Consider the following 21,340-nt stretch of genomic DNA (forward strand, 5'->3'; position numbering starts at 1 on the left):
TTTAAAACTGTAAAACAGAAATTGCGCTAAATGTTAGTGCTCTGACTTTGCAGCAAAATGAAGTTCACCTTAAAGCAGATTGGTGAAACATTATTGATAAAAATGATGTTTTGCTCTTTGCAAAAATTATCTCAAACTTGCTGCCTATGCAAAAAATTACTGCCACTTCTCTGAGTGTCATTTCCATAGTGCAAACTGAAGAAAGGGAAGGCTTACCTAACATATTAGATAGTGTATCTTCAAGCCTATGTTTGCTGGTATTTATTTAGGCTTTAAAAAAAATGAACAGGCCTAGACTTCAGTAACAATATTTCATGGAAAAGGTTAAGCATTTACAGAAACATTTGTGTTGTTCATATGTGGAATCCTGGTTGCTGGCAAGTCAGCTGGAGTTTTGCTGCAGGTCTTGGAGTACTACCATGCCTTTGTGCAGCATGTTTTGTCTGCAGTATTTAACTTCAGGGACTTTGACTCAAGACAAATGTAGGCTTCTGCTTAAGCTTGAGATTCTCAAGGCAGTAACTGAACCATGAATCTAAGGGACACATTTAAGCATGTGCTTTAATTCTTTCCTGAACTTAAGCTTTTGACAGTAAATGACTCAGTTAAAATATTTTCTAAACTAAGGACATGCTTCTGATTTTTTATTTTCTTTTTTAAACTGTATTATACAAATTCAGAAGTGAAAGACTTGTTTTTCAAAGAGAATTTGAACACCACTTTAGAATTTGCAAATTGTGTGCAGTTCAGTACTGGTTGATCTACTACGTTATCAGCATTTCTACAGATGGTTTATCTGGTAGAGTTGAGGATGGAAGAACATTGCTATCCCTAAATAACAGTATCATTACAGTAAAATGCTACTAGAATGAGAGAACTGGTTGTCATAGCTTACTGTCAGTGTTGGGAGAAACAGACTCCATATTAACATGAACTAAATGAGTTCAATTATTAGTTCTCCTCTCCCTTCCCAGATAGTTTTGATGTGTCTCGTGCATTTTTCTTATCCATAAAGAACAACAGCATGATGAACAACTGGGAAATAACTTTTGACACTGGGTGGAATCATTAGTATTCTGTTGGCATGTGTTTTTTAATTACTTAGCTTCTGCAAGGAACCTCTCATTGTTATGAGCTATCATTAGGATCTCTGTGGTTGTTTTAGCAAACCTATAGAAAGGTATAGCTCAATTCAATAGCTGCCTACTTTCTTTCTTTTTTTTTTTTTTTTTTTTACCCTGTATGAGTAAGATCTAAAAATTTGTACCAAATAATAATTAGAATGGGAAATGCATTGTAGGCTTTAAAAGATGCATAATTTTATTTTTCATATAACAGTAATTTCTTGTGCTTTATTTGCATCAGCTGCTCGGTTCCCGACAAAACACAATACTGGCACAAATTAATGCAAATGAAGTAGCATTCTCCAAAGAGAAGCTTCTATAATAGAAGTCTGTACATAAGTAAGCATGGCTGCTTAGGTTACTGGTTAGTCCTCTGTAATGTACTCTTCCAGTTATTTTCCTAGTTTTAAATTTAATTGTGATTCTTCTACAAAATGCTGTTCCCCACCCCCACCTTACCTCACTGGGGAGAAAGAAAAATGTAAGCAGAGGACAAATGACAATGTGAGTAGCAGTGATGAGTCACATCCCCCTTGTAGAAATGCTGAGCCTTTGGTGATGTGCTTGTATGGTTAGTAAAACGATTTACAAAGGTCTCACTCTCCCAAACACGTTAGTCATTTTTACCTTGAAGCTCGTGATAATCGGGTCCCATTTTCAAATGACGCATCATGTTAGCAGGGTAGTCCTGGATTTTCATTGAAGAGTGCATGCCAAGGACAAAAAGACACCCTTACTAAGTTAGGGAAAGGGGAAATGGTGCTGAGCTACAAGGCCATTGCTATGGCTGAAAATAAATTCTACATGGTTTTTGTGTATATGAAGTAAGTTTCAGAAGACATCATTGGGTCACTACAGTTATTGGAGACAACCTGTTTGTGTAGATGAAAAGAGCTGTGAAGGGTAATGCCATGTATTTAACACAACTTTTGTTGGAATGGGAGCCCTGTCTGTGCTTTTTTGACTTGAGAAATGCATCCGGTGACTTCAGAGGAACATTTCATAGAACAATTTAGGTTGGAAGGGAGAGGATATAGTCCCGCCCCTAGTTTGCACAAGAAGGATAGCAAGTTACTTCCTAGAGCTTTTGATGGGTTGGATATGTTTACAGACCTGGTCAGTGGACCAGCTTCTCTGTCTTGCATTATTGTAAGCTCACTTGGAAAATGGCCGAAGAAGTGACATGAAATATAGGCAAAATTCAAATGATGATGAAAACTGTGAGTGTCAGAACTGTCATTGCAGAAATAATGGCCTATTGTGCTAGTGAGACCATCTAAAATATAAGGGCACAAAAGCATTTGTCGTTTACTCATAAGCAGCCAAACAAAGGGCTTTGCAGCATTCTGCAAAGAAACAGCTTTCTTGCAAGTGAAGCACTGTCCATGGTCTTCCTAACGGTTATGACAGAAATCCGAGTTAATTAAATGACAGTATTTTGTAGTGAATGATGAGTCAGTCAGTCTGCAGCATTCAAACTTCCTTTCTTAAGTTACTGCTCTGACAAGGAAGGCTTATTAACTGAGACCAGTGACTCTTCTCCATAATACTGAAGTTAAAGTTTCAGAGGGATGATCGAAGCAGATCACTGCTGGGGTCTCTGAATGCATTATTATTGCAGGTGCTGAATCAGTTTGATTTGTAAAATCATTTCTTGCTGTGGAGGGCCTTCTTTGCCATTTGTGAATTCTTTGGCTGTTGAAATTAAGCATGGTAAAGATTCACATGTCTTTGTCTTCCTGTAAACCTGTGCTTGTACATTTATCACCACATATGGAAAACAGGTCCCATAATCTATACGGTATCCAGTGCTGGGTAGTGCTATGATACCACTAGTTGTACTGTGTCGTGCAAGATTCAAATACTGGTCATTATGGTTCACAGAAAAGCCATTTCACAGCCTGTCATGATCCAGACATGGAGCATCACAAAGGCAAGTGAGAATAGATTTCTCTGATTGCTTTAACCACCCATCTGAAACTGCTATTTAGCTAGCAGATACAATGGCATTTTCTATAATTCCCTGCAGTCCCAAGTCAGTCAGCACCCCTTCGAATAACCAGGAGACAAAGTTGTTAGTGCTTTGTGGATCAGGAGTTCCCATTCTGGTCTCATATTCTAGGGTCATCAACTGGGAGTAAATTAGGGTAACTTTGGTCTGATGGAGTCAGTGGATTTTTCCTAAGTAAGGTACCTGGATTAATACCACTCCCTTGGTGCACTGTAAATTGATTCATGTTCCTAGTTTGTTCAAGCGCTGTGGCAATAAGTGCTTTCAGTCCTGCCAAGTTCACTACAGAAAGCTGGACTATTGTTGCAAGCCATGGCTCATAACAACAGGGGTAGAATAAAGCTCTTGTAAAAGATTAATTTCCAAATGCCTCTGAAGATCATAAAAAGTTGATTATCTTTCTCTTACAGATATTGTGGATGCTTTATCAGATCCAAAGAAATTTTTGTCTATCACAGAAAAAAGAGCAGACCAAATGAGGGCTATGGGTATCGAAACTGTAAGTAGAACTTAGTGACAAACACAGCCCATTTATGTTCCTGCTATGTTGTTTTTTTAAAGTAAACTGGTCCTTCTCCAATCGATGCATGTTACCTCATAATTTCTCATTTTCAAATATAAGCCTCTTTGTCCTGCTCTGAAATACGTTGGCTTGTGTTAGTTAACATGTACTGAAATTCCATTCACTAACTGACTTTTCACGGATCGTACTAATACGTCCTTTAGAAGTAGAAATTTTAAGAAATGAGAAAGGAGCCATATTTAATAGGTAGCTATTTAAAATAGGTTACAAATACTTTACTGAATATAATGTTGTTTGAAAGTATGTTGCAACTTTCTTAATTGTGTTTAAAGTAAGCAAGTTCAGAAATTTCCCATACCCCAACTTTTATACTACAGGTGAAACAACAATTAATTTATTATTATGTGAATGTTTCTTTCAGAGTGATATAGCCGATGTACCAAATGACACTTCAAAGAATGATAGAAAAGGAAAAGCCAATAATGCGAAAGCCAATGTAACACCTCAGAGTAGCTCTGAACTTCGACCAAGTACCACCGCAGGCTTTGGATCTGGGACTGATGCTAAGAAAGGTAGACAAAAATCACATGCCACTCCCTCAGTTCTGAAGTGATTCAGAAAGTCACAGAGAAGTACTCACTACGCAATTTTAGTTTTGCAGTTCTATTCATTCTTACCCTTTTAGAAGGTAACTTCTTTTACCATTGAGAGTGATCTTTGTCTAATTGCAAATAAATTTTGTATATTACTAAAATGGCTGTATAAAGCCAATACAGCTTTATTTTACTAAGTGACCTCATTGTGTAGCTGTATACTTACTGCCAATAGTAGTAACCTGTGTGACTCTGGGAGTAGTTTACTGAAGATCTACTGGAGGAACGCCAATAGGAATAACTATTTTCTGGTATACTCCACAGAAACTCCTCTGCTTTTTTTTCTTCCTCCACAAATCCCTTGGCAGAGTTGCAGATTTAAGTAATTAAAGGTATTTAGAATTCATTGGATTCTGTAGAGATTTCCCAACAATTAGAAATGTTTTCAATGTGTCATTCTACTCTGAATAGGGATTATGGAAATGGCATGTTTACTGTAAAAAATATCCATATTAAATGTGCTCATTTATGAGTGAATAAGTATTTTTTTTCCTCACTGTTCACCATTCACTCTACAAAATCATCTTATAGAGTCAAATGGGATTACTGGTTTCTCTCATTTGATCACAGGTAATGAAGATTAAGTGAGAAAACAAATTTGTACAGCTGAAGGAAACACAATAAATATTTCTGTTAATGGGCCACGAGAATTAGAATCTGGTTCACTCTCTTTCATTGACCTTGGCCCAAAGGGATCGAAAGGAGTGAGAAGGTGCACTGACTGCTCCTGTTCTTAAACTTAAGCAGACATGGCTGAATACACACATGTGAAGGGATCTCTTGAGAAACAAGAAGCCATTTCTCTGGAGTCACTTTTGGCAATAAAACAGGTCGTCTCTGACACCTGAACTCTTTCAAAGTTCTTCCCTGGTGTAAAACCCAGATTATTTTATGCAGTGAGGTGTTTCCATACTTCATGTATCATCACTAAGATGCACAAGTATTAGTTTTATTGTGCATTAATTAAGCATGAAATTTGCTGGGGTTGGCAACTAATTCCTGGTTGCCATGGAGTCAGGCCTGGTGAACAAAGTAAATGAGTCTGCATTTTAAAATAAACTCCTGAAGAAGTTTGTTTAGAACACAGCATGCCTGATGCAGCCCTGGTCTTAAACCAAGGTTTCAGTACTTACGAATTCTTGTCTGCAACCATTTTTATCCATATTCTTGCATGTTAAAATCGAGCCATTCATTTTTATATCCCTGGTAACGATCCTTATTTTTTATTACTTATCTCTATGATCTTTTAAGATCTGAATAATTCTACTATTGTTAAAATATACAACTCACATTACTATTGGAAATTACATATCCAGCAAGATAGGGGAAGGCTTTCAAATGCACAAGAATGTCAGGGGTTTTTGTTCTCTGACTTTCAGTGATAGTTAAGTGATTTGTGTTTTTGAAAACTTCAGCCTCTATCTGTGCCTAAATCTGTTCCAGTCTCATTTACTAGACTAATGTTAATACCATATAATTGAGCAGAATCTCATGCTTCTAAGAAAATAAAAAATTCATGTTCCCTAAGGAGATTGCCTGCCTTCCCCCCCCCCCCCCCCTTTTTTTTTCTTTTAATGCATCTGAATATTTTCCAGTGAAATTCACCTTAAGAAACAGAAAGTCCTTTTTAAGGCAGGGGAATCTTACAGTCCATGAACACTATTAAGAGCAATTAATTAAATATGTTTGCAGTGTATTTATATATAGGCAAACACTTTTGTATAAGAACTCAGAAAAAAACCCTATGCATTACAGCTCTCATGGCATTGGATTGACATATATATTAATGATTAATGTGGGATGTGCTTAGTAGTTTAAAAAATAACCATAATATGTCACAAAGCATTTATTAAAGTGTAAACATGAAATGAGATTGGCTTTTGTTTGCACTGCAGTTAAGGTGATCAAAATATGTTTTCATTCATCTAAATAGTACTGTTAGTCTTATATGATAGATTTCCTTGTTGTATTGAATTTTCATAAGAATTTTAACTTTTATAATTTTGTTTTTCCTCAATTTTTAACTCTCCTTTAGTCTTGGAGTATACTGTTGCTCCTTTTCTCATAACCTGGTATTAACCAAAATGCCAATTTTACCTCCATTAACATACAAGCTGCAGGTAAATTTTCACTCCTAGATTTTTGTGTCTTAAATTGAGGAGAAGGAGTATACCTAATCTCAGTTAACCCTTTATGTAGTCATGTAGAACCTTACCCAAGAAGCCTCACCCCTGAAACGAGTGGTGCCAGAGCAATCTCCAGCTATGGACCAAAATTGTGAAGTTTGCTCAGTTCAATTTTAATGTACGTAAATGGTTTGCTGTGCGTTCAGAAAAGGATCTTTTTCAATTCTTAGATGGCTGTGTTTTGACACTTCAGTCCAGAACTGTAAGAGATCAAAAAACACTCATTGATTCATTTCTTTTTTCACAAGGCAATTGATTGAGCAGTGCATTTGAAAAGGAAATTAACTGTATCTTAGCTGTATCTTGATGAAAAATTTTCTCATTAACCTGCGATTATTTTTCATGTAGTGAAAAAATCAGTTGATTGCTAACTTAAATGTAGGTTTCTGTGGTAAAACTCAAATTTAGAAGTATGAGATATACTAGTATGTATGAAGATTTAGATAAACTGTATCAATACCTTCCTAGGTATAGACCTTATTCCTCAAGTGAAGATAGAAGATTTAAAGCAAATGAAGGTAAGTATGGACGCAAGCTTTTCAAGATGTGTTCCTAATTATTTGTTTTAAGTAGCCGGGATTTTATCTGGTTAAAGTCAATATGACCAGAGAAAAATTGATCCAACTTCTCTTTTTGTAGGCTTATATAAAGCATTTAAAGAAGCAGCAGAAAGAGCTGAGTGCCTTAAAGAAGAAGCATGCAAAGGTATGATCATTAAGAGCTCTCTGAGCAACACACTCTAACAGAAGAAAGTTGCAGTGCTCACTAGCACAGACAGCTCTTAATTAAACTGTAGCGAAAAACTAAGGAACAGTAGTTGGACCACCAAGAAAGCCATATGTGTTTTAAATGTACTGAAATATGCTCCAGTGAGCAAGTTTTCCCTTTGGTAACCCTTTGTATGTCTCCCTGAGTTTCAGTGCACACTTGTTTGACCCATATAAGCATCCAAAGCTCACCTTTTTCAGGTAATGATTTTATCTAGCTCCCTCTTGCATGACATATTGACAGGCAGCTTTGGAAAAAAAGGCAGTAATGATGTGAGAAGGTGCTGCATCAAAGACAGGCACTGGAAAAACTGCAAAATCACTGAAGAGAAAAGGAATGTGTAACTGCAAAATTAAATGCTCTATTCTTTCTCACTTAATATTCATGCTAACCACTTCATAGTCAGCTCTTTGCTTGGTAGTGTTGGTAGTGATGTCCCAAATACATATAACTCTATCACAAATATACTTTACATTAGAAAATCACTGCCAATTTTCTCCTGCCCCATTAGAAAACCATTACTCTTGTTAGAGAAAGAGGCATGACAAGTGAAGAAAGCATCTTAAGTTCTGAATTTTGGCAATACATACAAATCCTTTCTGGACTTCTGCGGCAGTTATTCCCTTGCTCTCTTTGATTACAGATTTCATTGCAGATCTGACGTAATGTAGTTGCCTGGGCATTTTTAGTATCAGTCTTTGTGTTTATTTTCATGACCATTGTTTGTTTGGGCATGGGACTCTATGTCTGTACAATGAAGTATGAAGAAATTACTTTCAATAATTGGCACTTTTGTGGGGCTCGTAGTATTAAAAGTAGTATAAGAAAGTTAAATAGTTACACTTCAGACTCCTTACTGACCCTATGCAGAAAGGACATGAGTGATTTCTCCATTTTAGTGTTGTGTGCAAGAGCCCATGCTCCAGAAAATGTGTCTATCATCCACACTGCTGGGCATGGACAGTTTCTAGACCTTCATAGGTTTGATGGTTTAGGGGTCTTTTTTTTTTTTTTTTTTTTTTTAAACACTACTTTCTCATTCATTGGCCAACATCCATGAGTTTGCTATAGCAGCTTTTTGCAAAGAAAATGGTACCATGGTTATGTAGAAAATAGCCATACTTAATGATCTGTGTCCCTGATATGTGACCCACACTAGTGTAAGGATATCTTAGCCAAGACTGCGCTTGCTAATGTTAAAAAAAATTGATCCATCTGTTCAGGCTTGCACTTGCTCCACTAATCTGAGGAAAAAATTGCCAGCCATAACCTGTAGATGCTGTGCACTCAGAAGGGCTTTCAGCATTAGCTCAAGCACAGCTATTTTAGTTCTGAGCCAGCCTGTGTCCTGCTGGTCTTAAGTACAGAGCGCAAGTCTGTCCTAACAAGAAAGTGCCTGTCTAGAGCATGCCTTGCTAAAGGCTCCAGCAGGGGCAACTTCTTGGAGAGGAGAGTCTGAGCAGAAAAGTGTGGCCATATTAGCTCACACGTGATCTTAGGGAAGTGCTTGGTGTACTCATCACTGTTTTTAATGCATTTTATCAGCTGGGACAGAGCAAGAGAGCTATGCAGTTAGTTATCCATTATCAGTTTGAGGAAGCCTGTGTATTAAGCAGACTGAATTTGCAAATTCCAGAAATGGGTTGGCTCTCATTTAACCATAGACACTCCAGAGATCTGGAGGAATAAGTAAGCAGAAGGGAACTGTTCATGTTGTTTAAGGAAAGAAAAATCCAATACTTTTCCATCTAAAGTTGGCCTCGGAAAATGCATTCTGCAAAATGAATGCATCTAAGTGTGGGAGAGCAAGTTAAGAGGAAAGAGCTCTGATCTAAGCAGTGTAGGAGCTAATCTGGTAGCCCTGGGCAGAACTAGCTAAGGAAGACGACAGCAATAAAGGTCCCTTTACTGACAGCATCCACCCAGTGTGGAGAAGTATTAGCAGCTCCACTGAAATGCTGGCTAGTGGAGGTTGGTTGCTCTGTATGAAAACACGTCAGTCTTGTTTTCTCAGGGTATAGGACTGTTAGAAACACCAGATTTCCAGATTAATAGAAAAATTAACTGGTGTGAGTCTTTTCAGGATGCAGAACTCTCTGTATTTTTTGATGCTATCTTTCTTTTTATTTATTTCTGTTCAGTATTTCAGCCATTTTGACTCCAGCAACACAATAAAATTCTCCTAACATCCCTCTGCATGTTATCACTAATTTGTTTTTCCTATGTGGCATAGCTCCTTACAACTGTAATACCCAATACACACACACACACAGAGACACATCACATACAGTGACTTCACTTTATGACGGTGTTGTTATTAATCTGTTTTTTTTGAGAGGAGGATGTTTGGGCAGGTGGAGGTACAACCTTCAGTGTTCCTTTTTTCACTTTTGTGTAGGAAAAAAGACGTCTCACCTAAGTAGGATAAAGATCGTTAGATTGGTGGGAAGACCACTGTTCTTAGTATCACCATTACTAGGCAGCCAGTCTGTGACTGATTAAATTAAATTTGTCCATTCCCTACTGTCAGATTAGTGGCTTGCAAAAAAATGCAGAGTTTTGGATTTCACAAAGTCTATGAATAGTTGAGATTTTACTCAGGATTGAGAATCATGTAAAAGGTACATACATAAAGGTCTGCAAAGACAGGACGGTGCGTTTAAAGAAATCTTGAAGGATTGTAAGGGAATAATAGAGCATGTAGAAATTAAAGGCAGGACTAACTGTAGTGAATACTGGAGAGCGGCGATATTTCGCAGCCAGTTTCATTTCAGAGTCAGTGTGCAAGTATAGTTTGTCTACTCCAGAAGAACCTGTTCACTTCTGCAACAGAGCTGTTGCCTCTAGTTTTTGAACCCAGTCCTCTGCTTAGTTTGTGGCCTGGCTTTGAAGGAAAAGAAAGTTGAGGGGGGGAGAATGAATATTCCCCATGCTGGTTTAGTTTCTGAAAAGGTAAGTCTGCATCATTATGACTGAGGTAGCATTGTGCTGCAGTTGGGATTGCTAAAGAACAGATGATTGCTCTGTGAGCAAAGAACATGATCCAAACCTCGGCCCATTTACTTGCATTGTGAACTAGTTTCACCTAAAAGGGCATGCTGAATCTGGAATGAGACAGGTCACCATGAGAAAACAGTGTAGGTTTGCCAGATATGCAAAGAACATGGGACATAATTCTTTAAAAAGGGGGGGGGGGCTGGGCAAGGAGTGTGAAGCTATCACGGATTTCTTTGACGATACCATGAGAATACAGTATTTTTAGAGGGGAACATGTTGCAAGGATTATATGTAAATCTTTGTAGTTAACTCCTAGGGCAAATTTTGTCATCTGTTGGGCAGTGAACAAAGCTGGTCCTATAGTCTGGGACGGGAAGAGGAAAAAAATTAGTAAGTGTCCCTGTCAAGAAATGACTGAGCTTTGTCAAGAATCCTCACATTCACAAAGGGAATTTGGAAAAAATGTTACTTGTAAAGAAATGACTGTCAGCATTACCTTCTTGCCTGACATTATTGAGGTGCCACAAGAATCAGTGGGATCTGAGAAGCTGGTACCAGAAAGGCCAGGCCCCTGGGATTCTGTCTGTGTGACAGATTTCATTATGGTCGTGTTCTGTCACTTTAAAGTGCATTAGCAGCTGCTGCAAGGAATTTGAAGCTGTTGGCCCATGCATGGATTGTGTTCTTTTACATCATCTATAATACTGCCATTATTTAAGAGACAGTTAGGCAGTAGCAGCAAGATCTTCAAAAGTACATAAAGCAACAAAGATATTTTGTCCTTCATGGGTCTGTTTAAAATCCAGGCATATGAAATGCACCTTTTTGACACCCATAGACAAGACTGCCAACAAGCAAAACAGAATACTTTTGTAGTGGCACCTGTTTTGCAAGCTGTCAATCTCTGATGCTGTAGTATTCCTTTTGTTTGACTTTTGAAAAACAGTGGCAAATTAATGTAATGATCACCATTAAAAAAAAAATTTCGATGTTAGGAATAACTTTCTCTTGAATCTTAGGTCTGGTAACCTGTGCTTTTGGTGATTTTAAAAGAATATATCCAGCCACTTCTGCATATTGCAGAAATTATTTTCTTTAAACAATGTATTCATAAAAACACCTACACTGGGCAGCTTTTGAAATAAAGTATTTCCTGCCTACATTCCCTGAAGTAACTTTAATCTCCCAGTATGCATGTTACTGTGCAACTGCAGAACAGCTGCTGTGTCTGAATGATGTCCATTGGTTTATATCTTTTTTTATTAAGTTAGATCTTGAGTACTGTTTAGGTAAATGATCTGGGGTGGCCTCGCAGGTAGATGGGCTATAAAGGCAAGGAGATGTGTATACGTAAGAGTCTCAGTCACTGAATTCATCTGCTAGCAGCCTGCTTCTTTGGGCCCCTACTGAATTTTGGTATTTTGCAGGGATGTCACGCAGTTTTTGTGCTTCTTGGATTAGATAGAGGAGGAAGGATAGTGAGGGATTATCTTGATGTATTATCTAACAGTCAACAGTCAACAGATGATTGTGGTATACAGTTCTACAGTTCTAGTGGTTTCTGACAAGACAGTGATAGTCTCAAGTGCCCCCTTAAGGAATTTAATATGTTCCTAGACAGTAACCAGAACTGTGTAATTACCACCCAAAAATATGAATCTCAGAATTCATCTCCTGCACATTTATATTGACATTGAATATATGTACTGTTTGAAATAAAGCCTAGTGAAAAAATAAAATAAAAAAATATCCATTTCACAATGCAGAATCAACAGTACAAAAGACTACAGGACTCTAGATTAATAAAGTTCTGCAAAATGGATTGTTGATTTGGAAATTAGAATGTCTTTTTCTTTATTTCCTCATTTTTGTATTCTGTAATGAGAATCCTCCAGACTTTAGTTTTCAGTTGTACACAGGAGTATTTGTGTTGCTTTAGGGAGATATCAGGCAGGAGTAACAGTCTGTATCATAAGAACTTAGTTCCTATTCTCTTCAATAGAATTAATTGTGATTTCTGCCCCACCCCTTAATGGAACTGTATGTGATTCTATGCTTTTTTTTCCATGGATAGTTGTGATCAGTTAGGTGGCCTTTCAGAACCTTGGCTGAAATGTGGTGTCAGTTTGTAACGTAATCATTAGATGTAATTTGTGAATATATTCATGTAAAAGGCATGTGAATTCAAACTGCAAATTCAGGGGACTTCAGGAAATCATGAGACACCTAGCTGAGGAGACTTTTATCTGCAAACACATTCTGACTCAATCTAGAACACATTACCACCTGAAACTTTGCATCTGAAAACAAAATATACTGAGGGTGTTTTAAGATGCTGCAAAACCACTCGTATTTCTTAGAATCTTGACAGAAGTTTGGGACGCAGAATTTGTGATTAATTTTCCTTTGATCGTAGGCAGAAAATCAAACTTCAGCTAACCCATTTTAAATAGTGTTCCAGGGGTTGAAGCTCATATAATTCAAGGGATCTCTGGTAGGGAGTTGACTCCTAGCACTCTTTGTGCCTTGCATGTGGAGGTTGTTAGTAGCCCATCTTCCTCTTCCAGCTCTTTTTATGTTGAGCACAAACAAGTGCATGTTCCATGAACTGGATGGGGAGAAGAACCAGGGAAGGAAATGAGGGGGATATGGTCCACAACATATCTTTACAGATACAAGATAGAGTTGTGTATGAGCAGTAAGTAGCAGTAGAGGGGAGTCTGCAAAAGATTACAGTGGGTTTGTGATAATGAGAGGGGGCTTAAATCATGGCTGTCCTGAGGGAAAAGCAGGGATTCTAGCTCTACGTGATGTGCCCTCCCAGATTATGGAGGAGCGCTGCATGAGTGGGCAGATGTCTCATGCTTTGCAATGTTTGTGCCTAGTCTTTTATAGCAGGAGTTGTACTGTTGTACTGTAGGGGAGAGTGGGTAGTTTGAGAAATGCTCTCAGTCACTTCACCTGTGGCTGGCTGGTGCTGTCAAGCTTATGTCATTCTTTTCAATGTCCATATTTTTTCCTACCTGGTTAGTTAGTGTAAGTACTCCCTGGTGAAGCTGGCATGTTTTAATGTTAATGGAGTCTATTTGTTTTCCTTTAAATCCTCTGCAGAACAGAAAATTCAGTTCCCCAGTGTAAATACAAAATTCGGAAGCTGTATGCGTTCCCCAGGGAACTGCTTGGCAGATGTTGGAGTGCTCAGGTACAGCCCAGGGCTAGATTTTTAAAAGCATCACAACATTTGTACTACTGTTTTGGTAAAGTGAATGTAAAAGTCTTTAATTAGTATTTTTAGAGGAAGAAATGGTGATAAGGCAAACATAGGCGTATAGGAAATAATAACAAAGAACAGTAGAATAGCAAGGGTAAAATAAATGCAAAATGAGCTATAAAACCAAATAGATATAAAGTCCTGGAAGAGGCCATATTAATTAATGCAAGGCTTTTTGTCATGATTAGATAAAATGTGGAGCAATTGGATATTAATAAAATAACATAAATTAACACAACTTTTTTCCGATTGTAATGTAAATTCAATATTTGGTGGTCTCTGTGCTAGTTAAATATTTGCATCATTATGAGCAGCTGTTTTGATAAAGGAGAATACAAAGTCAAGTTCAGTAATGAAGTCTACATGTAAGTTCTACGTGAAGTGTGTTGTTTCTGGTACAGTCTTACAATGGAAAGGAACTGTCTGTATGCTAGACCCAAGTGTGTAACATGCATATTAGTGATTCATCTTCTCATCATAGGAACAGTTTTTTCTTCCCCTTCCATAGGTAACTTCCTCTGCCACTTCACCAATGTAAATCACATAATTATAGTAATGACAGCAGGTTAGCACTGATGTGAAACACCTCACAGGTAGCCCTTTATGTCCAGTTTATCAGCATGTGCTGTATTGTTGGGGGGGGGGGGGGGCAGAACAGGGGCAATGGTTATTTGCAGCAGTCTGCATGTGTAGTTGAAAGTTGTATTGCACAGCTTACTGTTGCTTGCAAAGGGAGATGCTCTGCAACAAGGTGGAATTTCTTAATGATAAGATTGCTGCTGTCGTTAGGAGTCATGGGCAAGATCTTCGAATTTCGCTTGTTAATGATTTGATTTTTAGTGATTGTTTGGACTTGGAGCTATTTGATTTGCTATGGCCAAGGGGCTAGCACTGTATTCAGTATGGGATATGTGGCGGGGGGAGGGGGGACAGGGATGACGGGACACTAGGTTGAGTTTTATTCTCCTCTGTGTTTAGAAACATTGAATGATATGATCTCAGCTTGTAAATCTGATTTTTTATGTTGCACTTAAATGGACATTTATTCAAAAAGATGAAAGTTTTTTCCCATCATCCTTTTGTTTTAAAGTAACCATATACCATATTTTTAAGGTCCGCTACAGATTTTCCTTTTTCAAACAAAGAAATATTCTAGCGCTTATGGTGGAATACCTGGAACCTCTAATACCACATGGCTAAACCAGATTAAATTCCATTGTCAAAGTTATCTGTTCATACACTGCACTGATATTTTTACACTGTAAGAAAACGAAACATTAAAAATCCAGCAACCTAATTGTAAGGTCCTACTGTTTTCCAGGAGCACAGCGCTATGCAGAAGTTGCACTGCACACAAATTGACAAAATAGTGGCACAATATGATAAAGAAAAGGTATCATATGAGAAAATGTTAGAGAAGGCAATCAAGAAGAAAGGGTAAGATATTATTTTAAAATATTTTTTTTTAGACTTAAAACAGTTTTTATGCTTTTGTGGTCTGGAATAAAACATTTGTAAAAAGGTCATTCATATGAATGAATTGCAGCTTGAACCAGCATCAAACTGAGTATGAGCTGCTTGAAGGCTTTAGCAATGGGCCATCAATACCGTCCTCACTTTGCCTTTCTCTAGTCTTCTGTATCAGAGTTTGAAAACTGAAAGCAAAGGAGTTACCTCAAATTTTTATTTCTGTGGTCTGATCTGGTCTCACTGCATTCCCCAGGGAATGTCACTGTTGTGTTCAGGGAGAGCAGACCAAGGTCCTCAATAGCTCTAATGACCAGAGAGAAGCAATTATTTGATTTGGGGGAAAAGCTGGCTTCTAAATCCAGGATGTTTTAGAATAACAGAGTTTTGCTCTGCTGTCAAGTTGAAGTTTCTTTTTAACAAAAAAACCCTTCAGATCCTCAGCTGGGATAAATCAGTATTACTCCTTTGACTTGAGTGAAGCTGTTCGGGTTTGCACTAGCTGGTGGCCTGGAACATTATCTGTGTGAATCTCTTAATTGTCCTAGGAAAGTTCCTGGAACATACTGGTGACTTCAGTAAAATGTCCCTCTTACAGTCCCATTTGGGACTGTGTAGCAGGACCTGCTATTGCCTTGCTGCTATTGTGTAATCTGGCAGCAGTTTCCCATCTCATCTTTCACCCTATGACTGGCATTTCATTGAGACAGTGGTTTATACTATAATACTGTGACCTAAAGCAGGAATTACTTTATTTAGTTCTATATCAAGCTATGCTAATAGTAAGCCTTCATTTCATACTGTTGTCATCCGGCAACAGCAACTGTCAACTAACTCACTCACTGAATACTGAACATAGATGCTTCTTTAGCACTGGATTCTTCCACAAAGACTTTTTGTTTTATAAATTATTTGGAATGGCAGTGGTTTTTGAGTGTGCATGTTATAAACTTGCAACAGAACAGAAATAAAAGTGTCAGAAGTAAACCAGGTAAGGAAAATTTTCCTCACTAAATCATTAAAAATTCACAAACTCTTTAAAAAGCTCATGTTGGTTTTTTTTGTCCAAGAAAGGAGAACTGTAAGCACCAAAATACTTATAATCCAAGTAGTTCCTTCCAGAAAATTACTACTTTTCCAAACAGAGACAAAACTACTACAGGACTAATTAATTAAATGTGGCTTTGATTCAATTTCTATTGAATATAACACAGCAGAAGGTTATTGATACAGTTGGATTTATAATTGCAGTCAGGGTATTTACTACAGTGGCAGTGAACTAAGCCCTGGACATTGCACCTTAATTATTGCGGGCAAAAGGCTTCCCTGTGCTCTGATATTTAATAATCTCATACCAGAAGAGTCATGAATCAGTATTCTTGTTGGCCTGAGAAGAAGCCAGTGCCTCTGCCTGTCTAGGAAAAACAGCAAATTAAGGTGTGTCAGGAAGTTAAAGTTGGTAATGGCTGTCTCTGTGCAGTAAATAGTGGAAAGCGCTGAGGAACAGTGCTTTCCAGAGTAACCCCAAATGGGACAAGTATAAAAGTAGTTGATAATTTGGTTCCCAGTTTGAGATCACTTCATTGGCTACTTGCAGTAGATGCCAAAGCTTTTATGATAGTTTTAAATTATCATAAAAAGCTAAAATATAAAAAATGAAGTTGGAAATGACTGCTCCAGAAGAAGATCCAATACACAGCCAAACACTGTTCCTTGCCATGACTCCATACTTTCCATGGACTCCGGAGCTCTTAGTCATCGGATGGCTTCTCAGTGTTACAATAATAACTATTGGTATCTAATTAACAGCCAAATCAAATCCAGTAGCAGCATAGACTTTCTGTGAAAACACGTTTAAATTCTGTATCAAAGTGTTTTAAGGGCTTCCTTCAGGGTCATTATGTATGCAACCCTGAAAGCCCATTCAGCGAGGTACTTACACACACACTTCTCTTCACCCCAACTGTGCAGTACATTTAAGGACATGCTTAAAAGTGAACGCATTGGTTGAGACTTAAAGACTTTATTGAACTGAAATGATCTGATGAATAAGGGGTCCTGGGTTCAGTGAGTACAGGACATGCTCCATTTCCTTGGCTATGATTTTGGAACTTTTACAAGCAATAACTGTAAAAGAACATGTAAAATGTGTTTTCAAGATATTCATATTGAAATTGTCAGATACTTCCTGAAAAAAAGGCTTTTTGGTAGGTGTATAGAAGACTTTCTCGTATGATTTTACTGTGCAGTTTTTTTGTAGTCCATTTCTGCTACATGGTGTGACAAATGTCAACTGCATATTGTTCAGCAAAGTAGAATTTTTTAATCACATGCTAATTCACTGACAGATGGACAGGATTTTGCTCCCTGTGCTATTTCTGTTGTGTACTTCAAATGCTTACAAATCTCAGAGAGGCTTTTGGGGATACGTATGCTCGTGTTCCCACTGTGAAATGGAGTTGAGGGCATATAAAGATCCTTCTGATTTATCGGGACTGTCCAGAAATGCAAGTGTATGTGTGTGCATGAGCATGAACATGTGACGTTGGGTTGGGCTGTCCCTGGATATTTGTTCCCAACTGTGACTCAATGGTTTAACCATGGACTATGCCACTGCAGTTGGGGACAATTCTTGTTATGTCCAGCCTGGCTGGAGGTTGCCTTGAGATATAATGAAAGCTGCATTTCAAGAGAAGGGATCAGCTGGTGGGTTTGATGTCTGGGATTCTGAAAAGTCCAGTGATTGAACCAATTAGACTAATTTGGGAAAAAATATGTTTGATTCACCTAAGAAGCAGTCTCTTTTGTAATGTATGACAAATCATATATGAATTATAGCCAGACTCTGATCGCAGCTACTCACATGCGTAATCAAAGACATCTTCTTTCCAGCTGGTTTTTTTCAGGCAGAGGTAACAGTAGTCAGAACCTGTCTCTATGCATTTATATTACTTCAAAAATGTCAAATGAATGTTAGAAATACCTACAAAGATTTCCTTGCTATGACTAAAAAATAAATGGCTAGTCCTTCTGGTGGCCCTTGGGAACACAAGGCACATCACACTACTATTTTCAGTAAGGGCTTTCCTGGTACTGTTTGATGATAAAATTTTCTTCTAATTTCCATAAGTTTAGCAGTACTTTGATATTAAAATAGGATTTAAACTTGTTAAGAATTTCATAAATCTCCTTTTCTAGAGCAGACATGGATTAATGTTACTGCAGTCAAGCAATAACCATTCTTACTAGGGCCAGCTTCAGATGATAAAATGAATGTGGTTCCATCCACTCAGTGGAGTTACAGCATTTTACAACAGTGGATGAGCTGACACAGAAATATTACAGTGATGTTAAAATAGACTCCTCTCAATATATTGTATTATTCCAGACAAAAAAACAGAGACTTCCAATGTGTAAATTTGTATTCTGTTGTAAAAACCCTTCACTGCAAAAAAGGGAACAAGACTGGTAAAGATGGAGCTTGTCAGCCTTCAAAAATTTATTGACTTTGGTGAGACAGTAATTGAAATTCCTGTTGTAGCCACAATGGAATATTTTCTTCTGTACATCAGTCCCACCCGGTGCATGGCCCAAGTAATTGGGCTTAGTGATGGAAATTCTGTGGGTGAGAGGTAGAAGTCATCCATCTCCTAACCCACAGGCATGTCAGGGGAGCTCCAGCATGGGCCCTCTGCAGGCATTTTACTAGCCTGTTCCTTAGAATCATGCACTCCTGCATTAAACAAGCTTTGTAACTTGCATTCAACCCCATCAACTTTACGCAAACACAGAGGCCATGCTGTATTCAGCTTATTGCAGGAGTGAGGGCTGTCTTCAAGATTTTTTGCTTTCCAAGTCATATAAGGTATCTTATGGCTTGGATTCATCCACATGGGTTGGTGTGGTCTGCGAGGGTAGTGAGGCCCCCTTCTTTGCAACCCATTCACTTCTGTTTTCTCACAGAGGGGCACTTAGACTTTCAATAGGCAATCAAATTTAGTATGCCCAAATTGTTGCCCTGTGAGGTAGTTATTCAAATGCCTTATTTTCTCTGCCTCAAACTAAAAAAAAAAAAAAAAAAAAAAAAAAAAAAAAAAAAAAGTAGCAAAAATTACTTTTAAAACAGAGGATAAAATCATGGCAAGGCAGTGAGTATGCCTGTAAGTTTTCAGGCAGAAACTGGTTTCTCTTGGCGAGGTATTTTAAGCCTGGGAAAGGAACCAAGTACCATAAATGGAGATGCTTGACATATCCTCAGCAACAGAATAATTGCTGGGCCAAATTAGAATTAATTGTGTGGTATTTGAACTGAATGATCATTAATCCAACAATATTTTGTAAGTTGTGAATAAATTGCCAGAAGAAATAATTTCATTCCAATAACGCTGCAGCACTTCAACTTTGATTAACATTTTAATTAGTAAGAGCTGACTGAATGGGAAGATGTTTAACTTGTGGCACACATTTGCAATTTTCTTTTTTTTAGAGGAAGTAATTGTCTTGAATTGAAGAAAGAAACGGAAATTAAAATTCAGGCGCTAACATCAGATCACAAATCTAAGGTAAGCAAACAGCCACTTTTAATATATGCAACATCTGAAAGAGAGATTTCGAGACCCAAGTGGTAGTTAATTTTTTTGGAAGCATATGAATGATATTCAGCAATAATAACATGTTGAAAAGAATGGGAGTAATCGAGTATCTAAAAGTGTTTCTTAAAAAAAATTTAAAAAGCAACAACAATTTCCTGCCCTTTTAACATTATTGAAGAAAGTGCCATATTCATGCCTCGTGAAACTAAACTGGTCATTTGTGACAGTTCTAGCTAAACAAAGAGACAAATATACTCTGTGTGAAATTTGGATGCTAAATACTGTCTCAAAATATATACATAAAGAAGTTTCTTTTTCATTTTCCCTCATTGTCACCATGGACAACACTTGCTAGTCTGTCTCTTGGGGAAGGAGTCGTCCAAACTGCTCTTGAGCCAAGGGCCTTCTTATTTCTAATATTTTTTTCTCCATTGCTTAGTTGCATTGTTTTCTCCAATGTGCTGGAGAATGAAGGTGCTCTGAGACTCAACCTTAGTTCATTTGAAAAAGCTATTCTCAAGCTCTGATTCATGGCTCAGCGAGTTGCTTAGAGCTGCTTCCTCTATACTTCTATACCACTACTATGCCCATTGACTTTTTGCAAGTTTTATCTACCACCTGTTGATACGCTTTCAAGTTTCTGAAAGATATCCAAACTAGAGGGTGGCAGGTACGCTAGAAGACACATCCGTGTACAAAATGATCTGGAGGGAGAAGAGTACAGGAGAGTTACTGTAAAAGCTGAAACCTGTGAAAAGAATCAGACAGGTATAGAAAATACAAACAAAAGCAGCCACATCTTTGAGACTAGTATAAGGTAATTTACATTTTCTCCTCCTAATTTTATTCTTTGGTATTATTATTTCATGTGGAGAAGATCCTGGTTTTCTAAACAAGGTTTCTTTCTTGTTGTTGCCTGCTCAGACAAAGATGCAGGAAAATCCCCAGGAATAAAACCACTGTACTGTCTTATCTCCCTATCTCCTTCTCCTATGAGAAGTCCAGAACCATTTCCTTAAATAAAAGCAAATTTGTTGACAACTTAAAAAAAAGATAATTTATTTAATTTCTTAGTGAAAATAAACCCTCTGAGGAGCAGTAGCTCCCTATCATCATCCAGCAATAAGCTTCAAAACTCATTTGAAGTTATATTGTGTAGAAAATTCTTTGCTGTGATCTCTGTGTCTCACCTGTGTCATTCACAGTCTGGAGTTAAGAGGTGTGATTTGTACACAAGGGACATCCAAATGTTCATCAATCTTCCACATCCAATAGATGTGACTCATGTTTTCCCTTTCCACGAATGTATGCAGTTTCTGAGCTTTGTTCCTTTCAAAATCCTGCTTTCAAACTGGTTCTGTTCAATTTAATCCATACCTGGAAAATAGATTGATTTTTGTCCACTCCCTTGTCAGGTTTTAGGATGACATTTTCAAAGGAGACTCAAATGTAAGCTCCTTTGAAATGCCAAGCCTCTGTGTGTTGGGTAATTCCAGAACTCCTCTGCAAGTCGTCTACTTCTGTGGTTTTCTCTAGGTCAGTGATTTTCAATATCTTGCTCACTGTGGTTTCATCAAAATTGTCCAGATTACGTACTGAACTTAGTATTCTCACAGACTTCCTTTGTTTCAATTGCCGGGTGCGGGCCCTTGAACTACTGCTGGAGATCATTCAAAAGTTTGCAAGCAATAGGTTGGAAAACAGTGCTCAGGACCATAGGGAAATTAACTTTTCTCCTAGATGAAGGT

At 37.8% G+C, this 21,340-nt stretch overlaps 1 protein-coding gene across 6 annotated transcripts in view; it reads left to right on the forward strand.

Moving 5' to 3' along the window:
- The window catches only part of PLCB4 (phospholipase C beta 4), a 213,693-nt gene that overhangs the window by 173,857 nt on the left and 18,496 nt on the right, over window positions 1-21,340 (forward strand). For all 6 annotated transcript variants that reach the window (XR_007506075.1, XM_049800913.1, XM_049800914.1 and 3 more), the window contains 6 exons: window positions 3,546-3,634; window positions 4,080-4,230; window positions 6,966-7,015; window positions 7,137-7,202; window positions 14,855-14,970; window positions 19,487-19,562. Coding sequence is in view for 5 of the 6 variants with exons in the window: in XM_049800913.1 (XP_049656870.1) it covers window positions 3,546-3,634; window positions 4,080-4,230; window positions 6,966-7,015; window positions 7,137-7,202; window positions 14,855-14,970; window positions 19,487-19,562 (548 nt within the window). In the remaining variant the exon portion in view is untranslated. The remainder of the gene's footprint in view (window positions 1-3,545; window positions 3,635-4,079; window positions 4,231-6,965; window positions 7,016-7,136; window positions 7,203-14,854; window positions 14,971-19,486; window positions 19,563-21,340) is intronic.

This window comes from Accipiter gentilis, chromosome 5, assembly GCF_929443795.1.
Source record: "Accipiter gentilis chromosome 5, bAccGen1.1, whole genome shotgun sequence".
Classification (NCBI taxonomy): Eukaryota; Metazoa; Chordata; class Aves; order Accipitriformes; family Accipitridae; genus Astur; species Astur gentilis.